The sequence below is a fragment of the Spermophilus citellus genome (genome assembly GCF_964194105.1).
Source record: "Spermophilus citellus genome assembly, chromosome: 1".
Taxonomy (NCBI): Eukaryota; Metazoa; Chordata; class Mammalia; order Rodentia; family Sciuridae; genus Spermophilus; species Spermophilus citellus.
Window position 1 is genome coordinate 216131180 of NC_138182.1, and position 21611 is coordinate 216152790.

At 32.9% G+C, this 21611-nt stretch overlaps 1 protein-coding gene across 4 annotated transcripts in view; it reads right to left on the reverse strand.

Annotated features, from left to right (window-relative positions):
- The window catches only part of RASA1 (RAS p21 protein activator 1), a 106698-nt gene that overhangs the window by 58222 nt on the left and 26865 nt on the right, over positions 1-21611 (reverse strand). For all 4 annotated transcript variants that reach the window (XR_014022077.1, XM_081294930.1, XM_081294931.1 and 1 more), the window contains exon 2: positions 905-1057. Coding sequence is in view for 3 of the 4 variants with exons in the window: in XM_081294930.1 (XP_081151056.1) it covers positions 905-1057 (153 nt within the window). In the remaining variant the exon portion in view is untranslated. The remainder of the gene's footprint in view (positions 1-904; positions 1058-21611) is intronic.

Consider the following 21611-nt stretch of genomic DNA (forward strand, 5'->3'; position numbering starts at 1 on the left):
GGTTATTTTTTAAAAAAAACATATATACATATAGAAGCATATGATATGAAATACATATCAGACTTAAAAACTTCAATTACATAATTCAATCAAGTATTTAAAAATTCATTCTCTGCTATTTCCCCTTCATTTTCCATATTTAAGACTGAGTTAGCAATTTTAGTAAGTTTTCTCTACCCAAAATTCACTCAAAGATATCTTGAAATTTATATAGAAATATAATTTTACCTAAGAAATTATTATACTATCAAATATTAAATTAGATTACTATTAAATTGTGTAAAATTATACTTTATGTAAATATTACGTAAGAAGTATGATAATACTCTTAAAACTTATTTTAAAATCTAAACATCAAAGATACATGAATATTTTATAAGTTAACATTATTGGCAATAGATGATTTTTTTCAATTTCTCCCACACAAATCAAATAGAATAATATATATAAATATATTTTTATACACATATTTTGGTATCTGTACTTGAAAAATCACATACCTGTTTCACTAAAGCAAATGTCTACAGAATTTCAGAACATTGGAGCTAATCTTGTTTTTAAGTAGTGTTTCTGGTGCTTTGTTACTCTGTAGTCTTAAACGTACACATTTCTTTTATTTCAGCTTTAAATTTTTTTCAGAGTTTATTTTTAATTCTTTGTACTTTAAAAGTGGTAAGTATATTTGGGGATTAGTACAGTAATGATCAATAATCATGTTTTTAAGCAAAAAATATAAACAATGCCTATTCTAAACTACTGATTAAATCATTTAATTGAGAATAAGTTTTCTCCTCTATTACTTAAATATCACTGGGTCATTCACATTTTCATAAGCAGTCATATTTATGAATACTGCATCAAAATAACTATACTATGCAACCTCACAATAGGAATAAAGACTTACCTAAAATGGTTGACAACATTTGTCTGGCTAAGAAATGAAAGTACAAAGGATCCTGGCCTCCGATCACTCTCTCTTATAAGGTAGCTGCCAGACTTCCCTGCCTGCCTGAGGCGTTCTTCTGCTATAGTTCTATCAAGTTTTCCATGATACCACCTAGAGCAAAAAAGATAAAAGAGATGAGAATAAAAACAGCACCCATAAAATTACTAAGTTGGCTGAAAAACATATCACAAATTTTAAATTATTTTAAGTTATTAAAATTTTAACTCAGTTGTTTACCTTTTCTCAGTTTCTCTAAATATATGCACTTACTCACTTTTAAGTTTGTTCTATAAACTCAGGTCCAATCATACACAAACCTCTTCTAGGGCTGTGGTTGTGGCTCAGTGGTAGAGCTTGCCTAACACGTTTGAGATACTGGGTTCAATTCTCACTCAGCACCACATATAAATAAATAAATAAAGGTCCATTAACAATTAAGAAAAATTCTTCTATTTTTACCCATCTATTCAAATTACAAACACTACTGGAATCAATTAGAAAAATAAAAGATGGATAAATGGAAATTATTTATGTACAACTAATCTATGCATTAAGGAACCAATACTTGACATTAACAAGGCATAGGAACCTATGAGAAAATAAAATGTTTTAGTTAAGTGTCTGTGCCCTGTGACAGGAAAAAAGCATTATGCTGTCTGAAGGCTGCAGTTCCTTTGTTTTATCTCCTTTTCTTTTCTTTTATTTTCTCTTTCTTCTTTTATTTTTTCCCTCTTTTCTTTTCTTCCTTCTTTTAAAGCTGAGGACTGAACCCTAGGATGCTTTACCACTGAACTATATCCTCATCCCTTTTTATTCTTTAGTTTGAGATAGGGTCTCACCCAGTTGCTCAAGGGCATTGCTAAATTGCTGAGGCTGGCCTGTGGAACCTGACATCCTCCTCTCCACCTCTAGAGTCCCTGGAATTATTACAGAGGTATACCACCACAGCCAGGATGCTGCTTTAATAATTTCTTATTTCTAAATAAAGCTCATCATTCCCCCTTGATTCTAACATGATCTACTCCATAACCACACACTTGAACTCAACTTCCCAAGTTTATAAAAATAAAAAATAAAATGTGGGGAATAAATAGCTCCTTTGTCCCTTTAAGCTATCAGATATTCTGCTTAAATAACTAGCTAAAACTAGAACATCCACGCTTTCAGTCTATACTTATAAAGCCTCATGAATCAATATAAACAGAAACATACTTAGAAAGAGAACTATTATATGGGCATGAGAAGTAAACCTATAAAGTAAATATAAAATATTCTTACATTTTTTATGTGCTAGCTAAACTTATTCTTACGTATTGGTAGTCTCACTTAAACTATTCAGAAAAAAAAAAAACCAAAAATATATAAGTGAATTGTTATGGTTGCAAGTGAGGTGTCCCCCAAAACCTCATAGGTGAGACAATGCAAGAAAGTTGAAAGAAGAAATGATAGGGGCTGGGGCTGTAGCTCAGTGGCAGAGTGCTTGCCTCGTACATGTGTGGCACTGGGATCAATACTCAGCAACACATAAAAGTAAACAAACAAAGGCATTCTGTCCATCTAGAACTAATTTTATTTTTTATTAATTTTTATTAATTTTATTTTTTTAAAGAAAGAAATGACTGGGTTATATATGAAAGCTTTAACCCAATCAGTAAATTAATCCCCTGAGGGGATTATTTGACCAGTAACTGAATACATGTACTTCATGGCTGGAGGAGGGGAGTCCCTAAAGGGCTGCCTTTGGGTTATATATTTGGTATCTGAGTGGAGTCTCTCTGCTAATCATCATGTGAGATGCTTCCCTCCACCACACTTTTCCACCATGATGTTCTGCCTCACATCAAACTCTGAGGAATGGAGGAACTGTCTGCGGACCGGGACCTCTGAAACCATGAGCTCCCAAATAAACTTTTCCCCCTCTACAATTTTCTGATGAGATCTTTTAGTCATAGCAGCAAAAACACTGACTAAAACATGAATGATAAATAAAACTGTTATACTACTCTATGTTTATAAGCCTGATACAATGAAAGATTATTCTTGACTAATTTGTTTTTTAAATTCTAGTTTGGTTTTTTTAAATTCACAAAATTGAGAATTTCTCAAAAGAATTATTTTTTGTTTTCTTCTAAAAACAAGTCTATTTATTTAGAGGCCTGTGCATAAAGTTGCAAATAAAATAATAAGACAATCGTACTGTCATTATAACCTAATAAGAAAAACGTAATTATAAACTGTAAGAAGGGAAAAAACAATCTCATATCTCATTATCTTTAATGTGACTGACAAAGTAAATTTTACTTTCAAGAGCTGTTTCATTTTTATCACTTTTTTTAATCTAAAAGGAAAAGTTAAGTTAGCTGGGTGCAGTGGTGCATGCCTGTAATCCCAGTGGCGCAGGATCACAAATTCAAAGCCAGTCTCAGCAAAAGCAAGGCACTAAGCAACTCAGTGAGACCCTGTCTCTAAATAAAATACAAAATAGGGCTGGGGATTAGGCTCAGTGGTTGACTGCATCTGAGTTCAATTCCCAGTACCCCCTCCCCGCTCAAGTAAGAAAACAACAACTAGAGATCACTAAAGGTCCCTTTCAAGAGTTCAAATTTAATGACATATGAAGACAGAAGTTTGAAATTTCAGGCTAGAAATTTATTTAATTATGAAAGTATGAGACATTCTTAGAATATAAAATACAGATTTTTTCATTACCTAATGCTATGGAGATATTCCACAAAGCAGATTTACACATCAAAGGAAGAAAAAATTAAGAAAAATTTTAAGCAAACCATTATTTTTGTTTTAGGCAAAATAAATAAGATTAAAAGATTTTGTTTAATCTCCACTTTGTAAATTTAGCATAAGATGATACAAAATTTCATGGAGTATTACACAAGTTGGGCTTTCAGTGTTTACCTTTATGCATGTCAACATTTTAGCATTAAAATGGGTAATCAGGAATGGGGCCTTGGCTCAGTGGTAGGGTGCTTGCCTGGCAAGTGTGAGGCACTGGGTTTGATCCTCAGCACCACATGAAAATAAATAAATAAAATAAGGTATTATGTCCATCTGCAATTAAAAAATATTTTTAAAAAATAGGTAATCAGTTCAAAACAGACATTAAACAACTTTATTTCCTGAATATTGCTGATTCCCTTTTATGCCAAAAATATGTAACTCTAAAGAAACAAAGTAAAATATGTCAATTCTTAATTATGACAATAAACTGCAATTAAGTTATCCAACAATCAATCATCTAGAATATATGTAATTGACCGGCTCCTCAGAAAGTTCTAAAATATTTTAATACTACAAACCTCTAGCTGATCTGGGAAAACCAAGTAAAATTAAGTATGAGAATTTTAACTATTTTATTGTTTACTTCGAATTATCATGGTGAATCCTAGCAACAAAAATATTTTAAATGCTTCTGCCCACATACTTGTAACTACTTCTTATTTTTTTAAGTTTATTTTTATTTTATTTTATTTTTTTTTGTAGTTGCAGATGGACAGAATACCTTTATTTTATTTGTATATGGTGCTAAGGATTAAACCCATTGCCTCAGACATGCTAGGCAAGCACTCTGCCATTGAGCTATAGCCCCAATCCCTTGTAACTTACTTTTAAAGCAGAAAAAGCACTTTAACTACATTGATACATGAAGTCTGTATCCCATTTAAAAAATCAAAATAATAGTTAACATTAGATTTTAAAAAGTCACTTAAATTGCATATATCAATATAATATGCAACCAAAACAAATATTTTACAAATAATAGTGAGGTAGGATTTAATTCAGACATTTCACAGATTTATAGAACCCAACTAAATTTCTTTTTTTTATTTAATATTTTTCAGTTGTAGTTGACACAATACCTTTATTTAATTTATTTATTTATATGTGATGCTGAAGTTCGAACCCAGGGTCTCGTATATGCTAAGTGAGCGCTCTACCACTGAGTCACAACCCCAACCCCCCAACTAAATTTCTATATCAATTAAAACCTAGGCCCTTTACTCAAAAATAATGCTTCTCAATCTTTTTTCATCCATAAATCTCTTTTTATAAACATTCAAGAGACTCAGAGTCCCTAAGGTAGCAGCAGTTCCTCATGATCATATTTTCTACTGAACTCCAGAAGCCAAAAAAATTGCTACTTTTAACTTTCTTATATCTATAATGCAATTTTATTTTAGATATAAAATGATATGGAATATTGCTTCTTAAAAAAACACATCCTCAATAACAAAGATATGATACTCCCCAAGAATGGACAGTTCCCTATGGATAACTAAAATATTCAGTTAAAAAAATATGCTAGGCTTTCTGCCTTTTCAAACAGTTATAGCAGCAGCATTACAAAGAAATAAAATATTTAATCAACCCCACTTATGTCCAAGTGTTTACAGTCAAGGCCTTATTATATCTCTTTTAAGGGTAGCTGGTGATTGTTTTCAAATAAAGTTGTGGGGGGATTTCAATTGGGATCCAGAATATTTAAAACTTCAAACACAGTCAAAAGTGCTACATTGGAAAATAAGGATATTTTGAGTATAACACGAAATTACTAAAATAATGTAATGGCAAGCCCAATCACCTAAACTTTACAAATCTGCTGAGATTTATGGCAATTGTAATTCAGAGATAGGAATAATTTTCAAAAGTGTTTCCTGACTGGGGGAAGAAGTATTAAATCATAAAACATAAGGATGTAAAACACAAGTTATTTAGTTTAACTTTCTTGCCGATGTTTTAAAAAAAAAAAAAGTGTTCACAAAGTTCTTATCTTTGAGGGCTATTATGCATATCCAAAAAGAATATGAGAATAGTTTAGGCTAATACAACTCAAAGAAGGATGGTTATACTGACATCCCCTAAATTTGTTCCAAAAGAAACTAAACTGACCAATAGAGGACCAAGACTTACTAGATACAAATTGTCAGAAAGTTTCTTCATAGATATGAGAAAGACTATATATTTTTATGCAATTACTATCACTTGTAAAAATAAGGAAAATAACTTGATTCAACCTCAGTATAAATTAAATACTCAATCTAAACTCCTTTCATAAAATACAAAAACAAAAAATATCACATATGCTATGGAGTATAATGGTTAAGAGTAAAGACTCTGGAACTTTCCATCACAGCTCTGCCACCTACCTGTTGCAAATTACTTAATCTGTGTTCTAGTTTCCTAATTTACAACAGGATAATGATAATAGTGCCTACCTCATTAAAGGTTGGCTTGATATTACAGGCTGAGCATACATAATCCAAAAATCTAGAATCCCAAACACTTTGAAATCCAAAACTTTTAACACTGATGTGACACTCAAAAATTTTCAGATTTTAGAACATTTCAGACTTTGGATTTGGGATTAGGAATGATCAACCAGTAAAGTCTATGAAAAACCTGAAAAACTTCAAAATCTGACATAAAATTCTGGTCCCAAGCATTTCAGATAGGGAATACTCAACCTGTATTATTCAATGAGCTAAAACATATAGTTAGATGAGGATAATATATATAGTAAAATCCCACTAAACATTAACTTAATTATTATTAAACCAATATCAAGGGGGAATAAAGGGCACTAAAGTCTATAAAACTGAATATGTAACTTTATCAATGAAAACTCTCAGATTTTATGACTGCTACCTAAAGATGATCCAACTGGAAACTATCTTAAGTCCTAATTATCTTCCTTTTTTTCCAGTCTTGCTTACTGTCCATTTAATTTTGGGAAAAGAAGAAACTAATCTTTGTTTCTATTAAAGCATTGATTTTAGGAGAAAACTACTTTCAAAACTGTTTTGGGGGGCTGGGGATGTGGCTCAAGCGATAGCGCGCTCGCCAGGCAGGTGTGCGGCGCTCGGTTCGATCCTCAGCACCACATACAAATAAAGATGTTGTGTCCGCCGAAAACTAAAAAATAAATAAATAAATATTTAAAAATCCCCCCCTCTCTCTCTTAAAAAAAAAACTGGTTTTTGAACATCACAGATTTTACACATTAATCTAATTAGGGTAGGACATGCCATCGTATTCATAAACTAGAAATTCTTCCATTTGTCTTTGCAATTCCACAGGAAATCCTTAAACAGCCCTACTGTTTTCCCAAGGTGCATATATTCTTTGGAAAGATGGCAAGATGATATGCATTTTAGATGCTGTGACTTAAATTTGTCTAATATAACACTTTAATAAAAAATACTTAATGTCTTCCTTCCTATTTTAAAAATAAATTATCCCTCTTTTTCTGTGTGTCTCTCTTTTAAGAAAGATGGAGAAAAGAAACAATAAGTTCAAGAAGTAAAATGCCTATCCCCTCAGCTAATTTTGCAAATTTTTGTCAAGAAATCTTACAGGTAGATATAGAGTCCCTGATTTCATTTTATTAGAATCACAAGTTAATTTATCTAAGATATCCTAACATCCAAACTAAAACTACACATTACATAAAAGAACAATAAAAGAGACACCTTAGATAAGTTGTAGGAATTGTTCTACTTTTAAATGTCAAATCGCATTAATAGTCTCTATTAATGTGTGTCATGTACTGTTGGAGTATATCTGAGAAGCCTCAGAGGATATTCGTACTTTTTAATCTATCTTCCCTGATGGGAAATAACAGAGAAATCTACACAATGAAAAAGCAACCAATGTGAATATAAACAGACACTTCATTCAAATTGTACAAATAATTTAAAACTAACTTGACAATCCTAAATGGAAACTGTCTACCACAGTAGAAAACAACTAAAATAATACTAATATCTACAGACTTGCTTTTTAATAAAAAGGAAAATAAATTGAATTTCCCAACAGATTGTTTTTACTTTCTAATATGCTCTTCCTTTTAGTTATATTACTGGTAGGCACAAGGTTTTTGTTGTTATTACATATTGAACCCATTGTGTCATCCATGAGTACTCTACCACTGAGCTACACCCCCAGCCTTTTTTAAAATTGTAGTTTGAGATAAGGTCTTCCTAAACTTCCCCAGGCTAGCCTCGAACTTACCATCTTCCTGCCTTGGCCTCCCAAGTAGCTGGAATTATAGACGTGCCCCCTTCCGCCCCACCCAACCCCTTTTGACACCAGAGTTCTTACAGAAAAACATATATGCAGAAATCCCAATTGCCAGGAAATTTCCTCTCACATAAATCAAGTGGTTGTATGCCTACTCATAAAGGTCTTCTGCAACTCTCAATCTTATACACACTTATACATGTCTTTTCTGAAATTTAACTGGTTATTTCAGATTATTGTACAAAGTATATATTTGCTGACTATAAATCTAACGTTCCTTATTTCCTTTTTAACAAACAGTTCCTATAATCTTATAGGCTGAGCTAAAGGTAAAGAAAAATAGTAGCCAACAAAGATTTTCTCCCATTCTGTAGGCTCTCTCTTCATGCTTTTAGTCATTTCCTTTGTTGTGCATAAACTTTTTAACTTGAAGCCATTCCACATATTCATCCTGGTTGTATTTCTTGAACTTTAGGAGTCTTGTTAAGGAACCTGCTGCCTGTGTCAACATGTTGGGAGTGTTGACCCAATGTTTTCTTCTACCAGTTGCAGTGTTACTGGTCTAATTCCTAGGTCTTTGGTCCACTTCCAGTTGATTTTTTTGCAGGATGAGAGACAGGGAATCTAGCTTCAATCTTCTACATATAGATAATTCAGTTTTCCCACCACCATTTGTTAAAAAACTATCTTTCTTTCAATGTATATTTTTGAAAAATTTGTCAAAAATTTGTCAAGATCAGACAAATTTTTGGCTGTATTTATGTGGATTTGCCTCTGTGTCTCTTATTCTATTACATGGTCTTCAAGTCTGCTTTTGTGCCAGTACCATACTGTTTTGTTCCTATAGCTGTGCAGTATAATTTGAGATCAGAAATTATGATGCTTCCAGCATTACTGTCATTGCTCAGTATTGCTTTGGCTATTCCGGATTTTTTCCTTCCCTACAATTTTAGAATTATTTCCTCCAATTCTGTGAAAAATGTCATTGCATTTTTTCCAGGTATTCTTCCAATAAGAAATTAATATCTAGCATATGTAAAGAACTCATAAAACTTAATGCCCCCCAAATAACCCAATCAATAAAATGAACAAATGAACTAAACAGACATTTCTCAAAAAAGAAATACAAATGGCCAGCAAATATATGAAAAAATATTCAACATCCTCAGCAATCAGAGAAATGCAATCAAAACCACAATGAGATTTCATCTCACTGAAGTTAAAATGGCGACCATCAAGAATACAAATAATAACAAATGCTGGCAAGGATGTGGACAACCATCAAGAATACAAATAATAACATTACTAGTAGGACTATGAATTAGCACAACCTTGAAAGGAGTATGGCGATTACTCAGAAATCTAGGAATGGAACTACCATATGACCCAGCTATCCCACTCCTTGGAATTTATCCAAAAGAACTACAATCAGCATACAACAGTGATATAGCTACATCAAAGTTTATAGCAGCACAATTCACAATAGCCAAATTATGAAACCAGCTCAGATGCTCCTCAGTAGATGAATGGGTAAAGAAAATGGCTTTACTCAGCCGTAAATAAGACTAAAATAATGGTATTTACTGGTACATGGGTACATCATACTATGTGAAATATGCCAGACTCAGAAAATCAAGGGTCTAATGTTTTCTCTTATATGCAGAAGCTAGAGCAAAATAAGGAAAAGACAGTGGTTGGAGAAGGAATCAGATATCATTAATATAATGGGAACATCAGTGGAGTATAAAAAGTAGACCAAGAGGGAAGGAGGAGGTATGGGAAAGGGGAGAAGATGAATAATAAATTTAACAAAAGTCATACTACGGACATATAAACATATCACAGTAAACTCTACCTTTATGTACATGTATAAAGCATCAATCAAAAATAAACAACTGAAAGGAACTTTAGTAGAGTAAAAGGAAAATAGGGGAAGGGAAAGGTGTAGGTGAGGGGGAACTGGGGACTAAAATGGAGTAAATAAAATTTCATGAGTGTACGATTGTGTCAAAATGAATTCAATTGTTATGTATAATAATGCACTGATTCAAAAAAGTTGAAAGAATACAAATAACAATAATTGCTAGTGAGAATGTGGAAAAGTACATATATTTCATTAGTGGCCCTGCAAACTAATACAACCACTTTAGAAAGCAGTATGGAGATTCCTAAAATGACTAGAAATGGAACCACAACTCCTTGGTATTTATCCAAAGAAACTAAAATCAGCCTATTATGATACATGCATACCAATGTTTATAGCAGTACAATTCACAAGATCCAAGTTATAGAACCAGCCTAGATGCTCATCAACAAATAGATAAAGAAAATTTGGTATATATACATAACAGAGTTTTACTCAGCCATAAAGAAGAATAAAATTATGTCATTTGCCAGTAAATGGATGGGAACATTATAATAACTGACTCAGAAAGTCAAGGGTAGAAAGTTATTTCTCGTATGTTGAAGCTGGCGACAGGGGTTAATAAAAATAAAATAAAATAAAAGAGGGCAGAATCTCACCAAAATAGATTTTGGGGACCAATGTGGACTCATTTGGAAGACCAACAGAGTATAGGAAGGGGACCAACTAGGAGGGAGGCAGGGAGGCATAGGGAAGTACTAGGGAACAAAATTCACTAAATTATGCTATGTCCTTATATGAATATACCACAATGAATCCTGCTACATATATATAATGATAATGCAGTGATTAAATAACAACAATAATAATAGAAGAGCACAAGCATATTAGAGGGAGGGAAGAAGAAAGGGAAAAGGAAAGTACCAGCAAGTGAGATTGATCCAATGATGTTATGTGCATGTTCATAACAAAGATGGCAAAATAAGTATAGTAAACCTTCAACCAACTATGTACATTACTTAAACTTGACAAGAAATACTTGTATGTATACACTGGATACTCTTGGTATGTTCAAGGCAGGTATCAAGAGTGTGTGTGTGTGTGTATACACACACACACGTGCGTGAATGTATTTATGTACCTCAGACCAAATTACCTAAAGGTAGAGCATAAATAATTTTATTTTTTGAATTTTTTTTAGTTGTAGATAAAAAATTGATAAATTTTATTTATTTTTATGTGGTGCTAAAGTTCAAACCCAGTGCTTCATACATGCTATGCAAGTGCTCTACCACTCAGCTACAACCACAGCCCACTGAAATACATTTTCTTTTGCAATAGATAACATATTTACAGAGTCCAAAAACAGGTTTTGCTTTCGAGGAAGTATTTCTAGAGAGACAGCACCGTCCTATATGTTCTATCCACCCAAAATTAAGTCTGCTGAAAGACTAATATCAAAATTAAGAATCCATGTGTTAGTTTATACTGAAATTCACTCAACCAAGATTGCACCATTTTTCACTCCCTATTAATTCCCATCATCCTAGAAAGATAATGCAGAATAGAAAAAGTCACACCTCTCAAAAATATCATGCAGTAATCAAATGTTGAAAAAGAGAGAGAGAGACAGACAGACAGACAGACAGAAATAGTACACTACCATGTAGCAGAAAGCTAAGATCGGGTCCTATATCACATCTTCTGATCTTTTATTATATCTGTGTACTTTGAATTCTTAAAAAAAACTGTTAATTTTTACAGATCTGTTTTTCTTAGAACTTCAACAATTACAGTATCATACTACTCAGCACATGAAGACAGGGCAAGGAAATGACTTGTGACCATCTGGTCCAATGCACTGTTGCAACATCACTGTATACTACCTTGAAGTAATCCTTTACTTAAAAAGAAAAAAAAATTATTTTTCTTGACAACGTTCAATCTTAAACTTTGGAAAGTATATTGGTTCATTAGGTACCTAATGCAACTAAAACACTTAACCTTTATTTTAAGAAATATCTTTAAACCATTGAACTTGAAGGCTAAAAGCAAATTTAACTTTTTTTTTTTTTTTAAAGATAGGGTGTTGGTAAATTGCTAACGCTGGCCTTGAAAAAATGATCCTTCTACCTCAGCATCCCCAGTAGTGGGGCTTATAGGCATGGGCCACCAGCTCCTAATAGTACCTTTTATTCAGTCCATCTCCAAAAAACTAGGTGCCACTCATTATGCTTTATTGTAAAAATACAGCAGCAAACACTGAAGAGCACTATGACATGGAAGTTTATAATACAGAGGAGAAAACAAACAAGATATTACAATCTTGTGTAATAAGTAGTAGGGTGTGGGGGCACATAGAAAACACCTGTCTCAATCTTAAGATTTTTAGTGTACCCTTCCTGACAAAAGCAGATGTATAAACCGAAACCTATAAGATTAGTGACAACTTACTTGGAAAAAGCAAAGAATTGAGAATAATATCACAGGAATAATATCACAGGAAGAGAGAAAATCAGACAAAAAATGTTTATGATTTATCGACAGATATATGAACAAAATACTTTTAAACATTCAAAGTATACCTTATAAACTTAACTATCATTTAAGAGGAAATGGAAACAATATAAGCTTTCAAATTAGAGATTTATAATCTTGCTAAATTTCTTTCAGTTCCTCAAACAGAAATATACTCACAGAAAAATTTTAAAGTTAAAAATATTTCAGACCTACCCTCTAAACTGGTCTCAGCAACAACCCTATTAGGGGTGTGAAGGATGGATATTATCTACTGTACCACTCAAACTTCTCCAAAATACGTTTATTATTTTCTTGGACGTACCCTGTATCTGAAACAAATTGTATTTATTCATGAAACAATGATTTTTTAAGCACTTACTACAGTGGGCCAGGCACTGTTTTAAACATTACTTTTCTCCCTATATGCTTTCTCATTTTTAATAAATGAAAGTGAAAAAAATTATGATTTACTCAAAGGTCATCCTAAAATTAAGGCATTTCCTATGAATTTCAATTCAAACTATAACCTCTATGAAGATAATTTCCACATTTCCCTCTCTAAATCTGACTTCCCCTCTAAGCTCCAACGGTAAGTTACCTGTTAAGAAACTTTATCTTGAGAATATAGCTGCATCTAAAAAACTGCAACCTCTATAAATATACACAGGTGCACATACCTGCTGCTCTTCTTCTTTATTCATTCATATTTTTAATAGCCAACAGCATCCTTCCTAGTGCCAAACTCAAAACTTCAAAATCAACTTTGATTAGTTCCCATCTCCCTAACCATATAGCTATTGCCCATTTATAGACTGCACTTACAACTTATTTCAGATTATTCCTCAATTTCTTTTTTTTTTTTTTTTTAAGTTTCCATTTCTTCATGAATTAATTCAGGCACTCTTTCCTTTTTCATACTGTTTCCATCCTTTCTGCAACTATGTGAATAATGGTCAGTTTTATTAAAGAGAAAGATTATCTTTCCTTAAAAACAGAAGAGACAAAAGACAATGGATAAAGAGATATTATTTGCAATCCTGGAATGGAAAAGGCCAAATATAAAACTGCCTGAAGGCAAAAAGTAGAGAAAATTATTTTGAGATGAAACTTCTGTGAAGGAAGAAACCTCAGTCTTATTCTAGTTTAATTTTTTAAGGTCTCAAGTAAGTAAAGGGATAAATGAACTTGAAAATACTCAACTCCCAATATTCAACTGCCTCAATAAAGTAGTAGTCAAGGACATGAAGAAGGAAGTAGGCTTTCAGCAGTATGTTAAAATAAAAAAATATATTAGAAGTCTGGAAAATATGAATAAAAGCTCTGCAGAGCCGCTTTAAAGGCACTGAAAAAGTTATCACAAATTTGTAGTATCCAAGTAGTAACTTTTCCCCAGAAACTCATCCTCTTTGACATTGTATAGAGTAGTATTAATTCCAAAGATCGTTTCCCACATGGAAGAAGAAATTAGTCCATAGTTACCAGAAACCACCTTTTTGCATCTATAATAATGAGAGGCTTTGATTGTTTATGTGCATAAGTTCCCCCAAAACAGGGAAAAACATAGATACACCAAGGATCTTGCAACTTTCTTATTCCAACACTCCACACTCCACTCAGATTTTAATCTCTGTAAGAAAGGTCTAGAAATCTTGGAGAAGAAAGACGTTCAGAGTGAAAGGAATTGCTGAAGTACCAGTCTACATATTAATTTTTAAAAATTAAACTTTTCTTTCACTTATAGTGTACTTTACTGTAATAGAAAAGCTAACAGGCTGATATTCTCAAGTCACCATTTCTCATTTGCTACATAAAGTAATACAAAAAACAATTGTTCAATCCTCTTCTATACAAGCATTATTATATGAAGAGCTTTTGTTTGTTTTCTCTGTTGTTCTTTATTTTGGGTTTATTTTTATAGTGCTATGAATTTAACCCAGGGCCTTGCATGTGATAGGTAAGCACTCTACCACTAAGCTCTATATCAGGTCATTTTATCCCCCATTTATTTTGAGACAAGGTCTCACAAAGCATCCCAGGCTGGCATTGAAATTGTGATCCTTTTGCTTCAGCCTCCCAAATAGCTTGGATTGTAGGAGTGTACCATCATGCCTAGTTCAACAAGAGATATTAAACAGTACTCTATATGCTATATTAACTCCAGATTCGAGTTGTTCTCTGAAATTCCCCACCAAACCATACATAATAGCTTTTACCTGTACCATTAACAGCAGCTGTGATATGATTCTATATTCATTTTGAAGAGTAAATAAGACAACTAAAATAATATAATCATCTTAATTAAAACCCTTTGTATCTTAAATAATTTGGAAACAGTCTGCCTTGACCCCAAATGTCATCCCAAAATGTGTATTTAAGGAGGTTTTGTTTAAGAGCTCCAAAACAAACTTTAAAGTTACCACTTATATAATCTAGGTCACAAATATACCATTGTTTTTACCCAGTGTCATGATAAAAAGTGTTCAACAATTTAAATCATTTCTAACTCTCCCATCAACTTTAAAGACAGTATTGCATTTCTATCAGCTGGTGAATCTTTCAATCTGGATATCTCAACTAACAATTAAATCCAACATATTAAAAAAAAAAGACCTCATAGTCTTCCTACAGCCTTCCTCTTCTACTTTTTATCTTTACATCAATCCAGTCAACCAAGCTATTAGAACATCTGCTGTTTTATAAGGTTAAAGAAATACATCTAATTCAACATACTGCAAACTTCTCATGAGTTTATCTGTCTTACTCCTCTGTCCTATTTCTTTCATACTCAATCAGTCACAAAAAGACTTTTTAGCAATCCCACTTTCTCAATGCTCTTTGTTCCATCTTATCATTTCCTTTTCCTGTCAATATCCTGTCTCATAGTATCCAGTAATAATTCCCACAGAAGATCTTCCAGTTTACTGATTGTCTATCTCCTTATACACCTGTAATATTCTAATATTATGGCTAAGCCGTAAATCACAAATCAAAACTTGAACTGAGATATTAAACAGTCCCATTGCTTATACATTAAAATCCATGGTATTCATTCATTAATCTTGGCCAATTTCCACTGGACTACTTGCCACTTCCTAAACATACCAATCATGCACTTTCAAGCTTCTATCCCTTTGATCATACTATTATTTTAATCTGAAATGCCCTTATTGCCAACTCTTTGCCTAAAGAAATTCATTTCATTATTCAGTGCCTAGCTAAAGTGCCATCTCCTTGATTGTTCACAATTAATCTTATATCATGTCCCTTGCTTAGTTCTTTTTTGGGAGGTGTTTTTTTTCTGTTAGTCATTTTCACCACTAAATCAAAGGTACTTAAGGACACTGGGAACAAGTAAATCATATTCACAATTCTCTATCACCTGGCACAATGCCATAAATATAGTAGCCCTTGCCTACACATAAATTCTAAAGTCATAATCCCTCACTGGAATCCACATTATCTAGCCAAATTAAAGAAGTCTTGTGTTCTCCCACTCAAACTATTTCCTCAGCCGGCATAGTCCTCCCATCCCACTGTAGAGATCTTTAAATTTTGCCTCCAAACTAATACAACTTAAAAATGGAAAAATTAAAAATATATTTTAAACAATTTAAATATAAATTTTAAAATAAGATGATGGAGTTATTGTTAATATGGCTAATGTATTATTTACATAAAACATTTTTATAACAAAATTATGTAAAGAATAGCACTATTTTACATTTTGCACAACTCTTTAATATATAACTTAATAACAACAGCTAGATTTTCATATCCATTTCTGCATTTAACCTGTTGATGTATGTTTTGTTTCACAGTACATAAAGATATAACCTAACATAGTTACTTTTAATTTAGATGAAATGTTCAATCTGACCATACTTAAAAACATCTATACTCCATTCCATTAAATCCATTGGTCTGTCATTTACTCAGACGTATTTTGTAGCATTATGCAATGGTCATTTGAAAAATATTGGTTTGCTGAGCTATATAGATTTTCCAGGTGGAAAATTTACAATTTTTATTTCATTTACAATGCCAAAGCATCACATTCCTTATATTATTACACAAATATTGATATTCCCAAAAAAGGTTTGGCTCTAGCCCAACTCATGGGAGTTAGCATTTAAGCCTTTGAAATACTCTACTTAATAAGAGTGCTTTTGCTTACTGGGAGCCTTGATCCACACCAGAGAGTTTATGCTAAAAATGTGATTTATGGTGGGGGCCTTGGTCCACTCAAAATCAGTTTCACATCTGGAGTCAAAATGATGGGAGTAACAAAAGTTACTAACATAAACCACATGGGTGTTTCCAGCCCACATAATCAACCCCCAATAAAAATCTTAGACACCAAGGGTCAGGTGTGTTTTCCTGGTTGTAGACATTTCATTAATATTATCATACATACATTATTGCTGGAAAATTAAGCACTATCCATATGACTCCAGAAGAAGAGGAAAACTAGAAGTTTTTATCTAGTCTTTCCTGAACTCTTCGCTATGCAGCTTTTGGTCATTGCTGATTTTAATCTCTTTTTACTATAATAATAATGCTTTACTTAGGTAATAGTTTACCAAACTATTACTATGTGTTCTGTTACTCCTGTTAGCAAATGACTAAACCCGAATGTTGTCTTAGAGACTTCCAAAAAATCAATTTCATAGAAAAGTCATTAAATATGAAGTTCCTAAATTCTCAGTTGCAGATACAAGGTTCCCAAAATTCTAATTTTGCATAAAATTGTCAAATACCATCAAATACCATCACTTTTTCAAGAAAAAGTCTGTCAAATACTCAAGTCTTAAAAACCTCTTTGTCTTTCAGTCATTCTTCAATGCAAAACTAGTGAGCCATAAAATAAGTGGCTAGCTCAGCTCTCAACTGAAATAATCACATAATTGCTTTTCCTCAAGATGCTGAACCTCCACATGCAGTGTTATATGTATTTTCCTTTTCAATAACAGACTATTAAGCAGACATATACTCTGAATGCAACTTAATAAATTATTAATTTGTACTGTTCCATCAAAGACACCCTTAAATTGAGACAGGCTTTTTTTTTTTATCTTTTTCACAAGTATGTGGTAGCAAAGAATATGATGACTGGTTAGTACAATGAGGTATCGCTGCATTAGAAGGAAACAGAAATTTTACCTCATCACTTTGTACCACCAGAACAAATGTCAAGAATGTGATAACGACAAATAATGCCTTACTATTACATAATTCATTTGACTTCATGAATCTCCTGAAAGAGTCTCAGGGAACTCCAGGATTTGGAACAAATAGTCTAGTGAAAGTAGACTAAATAAGACTCAATTACAAGAAAGCTATTCCAACTGCTCTTTTGAATAGTCTAAATCTGTCAGCTTTCACACAAAAGACACAAACATCTTCAATATTATAACCAAAGTTTTAATTTAATTCCTTCCTTTCTATTTTGTTAGGCCAAGCCCACCAAGCCTCCACTAGTTATGGAATTTCTGGTTGTCATTGCTTTTAAATAAGATCAACTCTGTTATAAGAAATAAGCATAGAAATTTTGGAAATAAATCATTTCCATGTAATTTAGTAATTCAATTCACATTATATTTTATTGATATATTTCAAATTTTGTTAAGCTTCTTAGCTTTGGCAGCATTCTGCTTACAAACATTTTAATGATCCGTTCCAGTCTCTTCAAATTACTAATTTTCCTTAACTAAATCATGGAATTCTTTTAATTTTTCTTTAATGTATGGAATTCTTTAAAATTCCTTTGTAGTTGATGGTTTGCTATATTTGTTACCTTTAATATAATTTCAGCAACAACTTAGGAAAGTCTTACAGATAAACTCTAAGTTATTCACAAAGAAACTTCAAAATAGACAAGTATTTAAAAAAAAAAAAAGCCTTAAGAAAAAAGAATACCTACCACCTAGTTGATCTTCAAACTCAACAAGCTCCTTGACATCACTTGCCACAATCCACAACCTAAGACTATTCTCTGGTTAAGACTATATATCTCTCCTTCCCCTAAAATGCTACCCAACAGGTAGCAGATCTTTCTACTAGTATGTACACAACAATCCTAGAAAAGAACCCTATCACATATAATAAAACTGTAATATATAATGGGAAGCACATCACAAAAGTATTCAGTAAATATTGCTGTAACACTCATGCTTAAAAAATAACATACTCTAAAACTGTACCAAAAATAAATGCCAATAATTATATTTATCAAACTATAAAAATGTTTATGTGTAAAATATTGATAACAAAAATACTTAACAGATAAAAAAAAGACCTGACAATATAAAAAGTATATCAAAATAAAAGTAGGAAGTGCACATGTGCTCATATACATGCAAGGATCATCACTATAGTGCAATATCGTAGGATTAGGTAAAAATCAAGGTAAATAAATTATGTATATCAAATAGAAAACTGTGTAGCCACTTAAGAGAATAAAATAATTCAAACATACATAAATATACAAACAATGCCTTATATACTTATATAAACAATACCTTATATACTTATATACTACCATATACTTATAAACTACCATATACTACTTTCAAGTCTATGCACAAAAATTTCATTCAGTGAGACCTATCTTGACTACTCTCTCTTCTGGCATTGCCAATACCCCTTTATTCTTTTGTTGTTTGTTTTCTTTTTTCTCACAGCACTTATTACTTTTCACATTCTATACAATTTATTCTTTTATGATATTTACTACTTTTCTTCTTCTGGCAAAATGTAGCCTACAAGGAAACAGGTAGAGCCCAGCATTAAGTTAGGGAAAAAAAAAAATCTGCTAAACAAATATACAGAAATGTGGCCAAGAGTTGACCACAGAAAGTATATTTGGGGAACTAATGTCAATAAAAGAAGAGGATCTTTTTAATTAAAAAATACAAATGTATATATTCCATTTTTTCCTGTGCATAAATGTATACTGCCTACTGAAAAACTTTTTTTTTGGTGATGGAGGTAAGAGGTAGTAGGGGTGGGGAGGAGAACTAGGCCCCGTGCATGCTAAGCGTGTGCTCTACTACCAAGCTACTCCCACAGCCCTGGAAAATTTAAGATTCCTCATAACACAGTCACATACTTCATAGATTTACAATAATGTATACAAGTTATACATATGCATATATAAATACATGTATATATGCACAATAGCAATGATCACTGTTAGAAACAATAAGATTAGGGAGTGGATACTTTTTTCTTGCATTGTTTGGTTTTTTTATTTTTTTTTTTTTAGTTGTACATAGACACAATATCTTTATTTTATTTATTTCTATGTGGCACTGAGGACAGAACCCAGTGCCTCACATGTGCTAGGCAAACACTCTACCACTGAGCCACAACCCCAGTCCTCCTTGCATTGTTTGTTTTTAAACAAGAGCTATCACATAATACTTTCACATTACTTAGAGCAGAATAATCCTCCAACCAAGAAAAGCTAGAAAAGGAAAATAAAATACAAAAATAAGTCAATAAAAAGAAAGCTGCTTTTTTTGTTTGTGTTTTTTTTAGATCTTTAGAACTATTTTATTGATATAAGAATTACTATAAGTGGCCTTGAAGAAATAATCTTTTTTTTTAAGTTTTTTTTATTGGTTGTTCAAAACATTACAAAGCTCATGACATATCATCTTTCATACATTTGATTCAAGTGGGTTATGAACTCCCATTTTTACCCCAAATACAAGTTGCAGAATCACATCGGTTACACATCCACATTTTTCCATAATGCCATATTAGTGACTGTTGTATTCTGCTACCTTTCCTATCCCCTACTATCCCCCCTCCCCTTCCCTCCCATCTTCCCTCTCTACCCCATCAGCTGTTGCTCAATTCTCTCTCTTGTTTTTTTTCCCCCTTTCCCCTCACCATCTCTTATATGTAATTATGTGTAACAATGAGGGTCTCCTTCCATTTCCTTACAGTTTCCCTTCTCTCTCCCTTTCCTTCCCACCACTCGTCTCTATATAATGTTAGTCTTTTCCTCATGCTCTTCCTCCCTGCTCTGTTCTTAGTTGCTTTCCTTATATCAAAGAAGACATTTGGCATTTGTTTTTTAAGGATTGGCTAGCTTCACTTAGCATAATCTGTTCTAATGCCATCCATTTCCCTGCAAATTCCATGATTTTGTCGTTTTTTAGTGCTTCGTAATACTCCATTGTGTATAAATGCCACATTTTTTTTATCCATTCATCTCTTGAAGGGCATCTAGGTTGATTCCAGAGTCTAGCTATTGTGAATTGTGCTGCTATGATCATTGATGTGGCAGTATCCCTATAATATGCTCTTTTAAGTTCCTCAGGGAATAGTCCGAGAAGGGCGATAGCTGGGTCAAATGGTGGTTCCATTCCCAGCTTTCCCAGGAATCTCCATACTGCTTTCCATATTGGCTGCACCAATTTGCAGTCCCACCAGCAATGTGCAAGTGTACCCTCTTTCCCACATCCTCGCCAGCACTTATTGTTGTTTGACTTCATAATGGCTGCCATTCTTACTGGAGTGAGATGGTATCTTAGGATGGTTTTGATTTGCATTTCTCTGACTGCTAGAGATGGTGAGCATTTTTTCATGTACTTATTGATTGACTGTATGTCCTCCTCTGAGAAGTGTCTGTTCAGGTCCTTGGCCCATTTGTTGATTGGGTTATTTGTTATCTTATTGTTTAATTTTTTGAGTTCTTTGTATATTCTGGATATTAGGGCTCTATCTGAAGTGTGGGGAGTAAAAATTTGTTCCCAGGATGTAGGTTCCCTATTTACCTCTCTTATTGTTTCTCTTGCTGAGAAAAAACTTTTTAGTTTAAGTAAGTCCCATTTGTTTATTCTTTTATTTAACTCTTGGGCTATGGGCGTCCTATTAAGGAATTTGGAGCCCGACCCCACAATATGTAGATCGGAGCCAACTTTTTCTTCTATCAGATGCAGAGGCTCTGATTTGATATCAAGCTCTTTGATCCATTTTGAGTTAACTTTTGTGCATGGCGAGAAAAAGGGGTTCAGCTTCATTTTGTTGCATATGGATTTCCAGTTTTCCCAGCACCATTTGTTGAAGATGCTATCCTTCCTCCATTGCATGCTTTTAGCCCCTTTATCAAATATAAGAAAGTTGTAATTTTGTGGACTGGTCTCTGTGTCCTCTATTCTGTACCATTGGTCCACCTGCCTGTTTTGGTACCAGTACCATGCTGTTTTTGTTACTATTGCTTTGTAGTACAGTTTG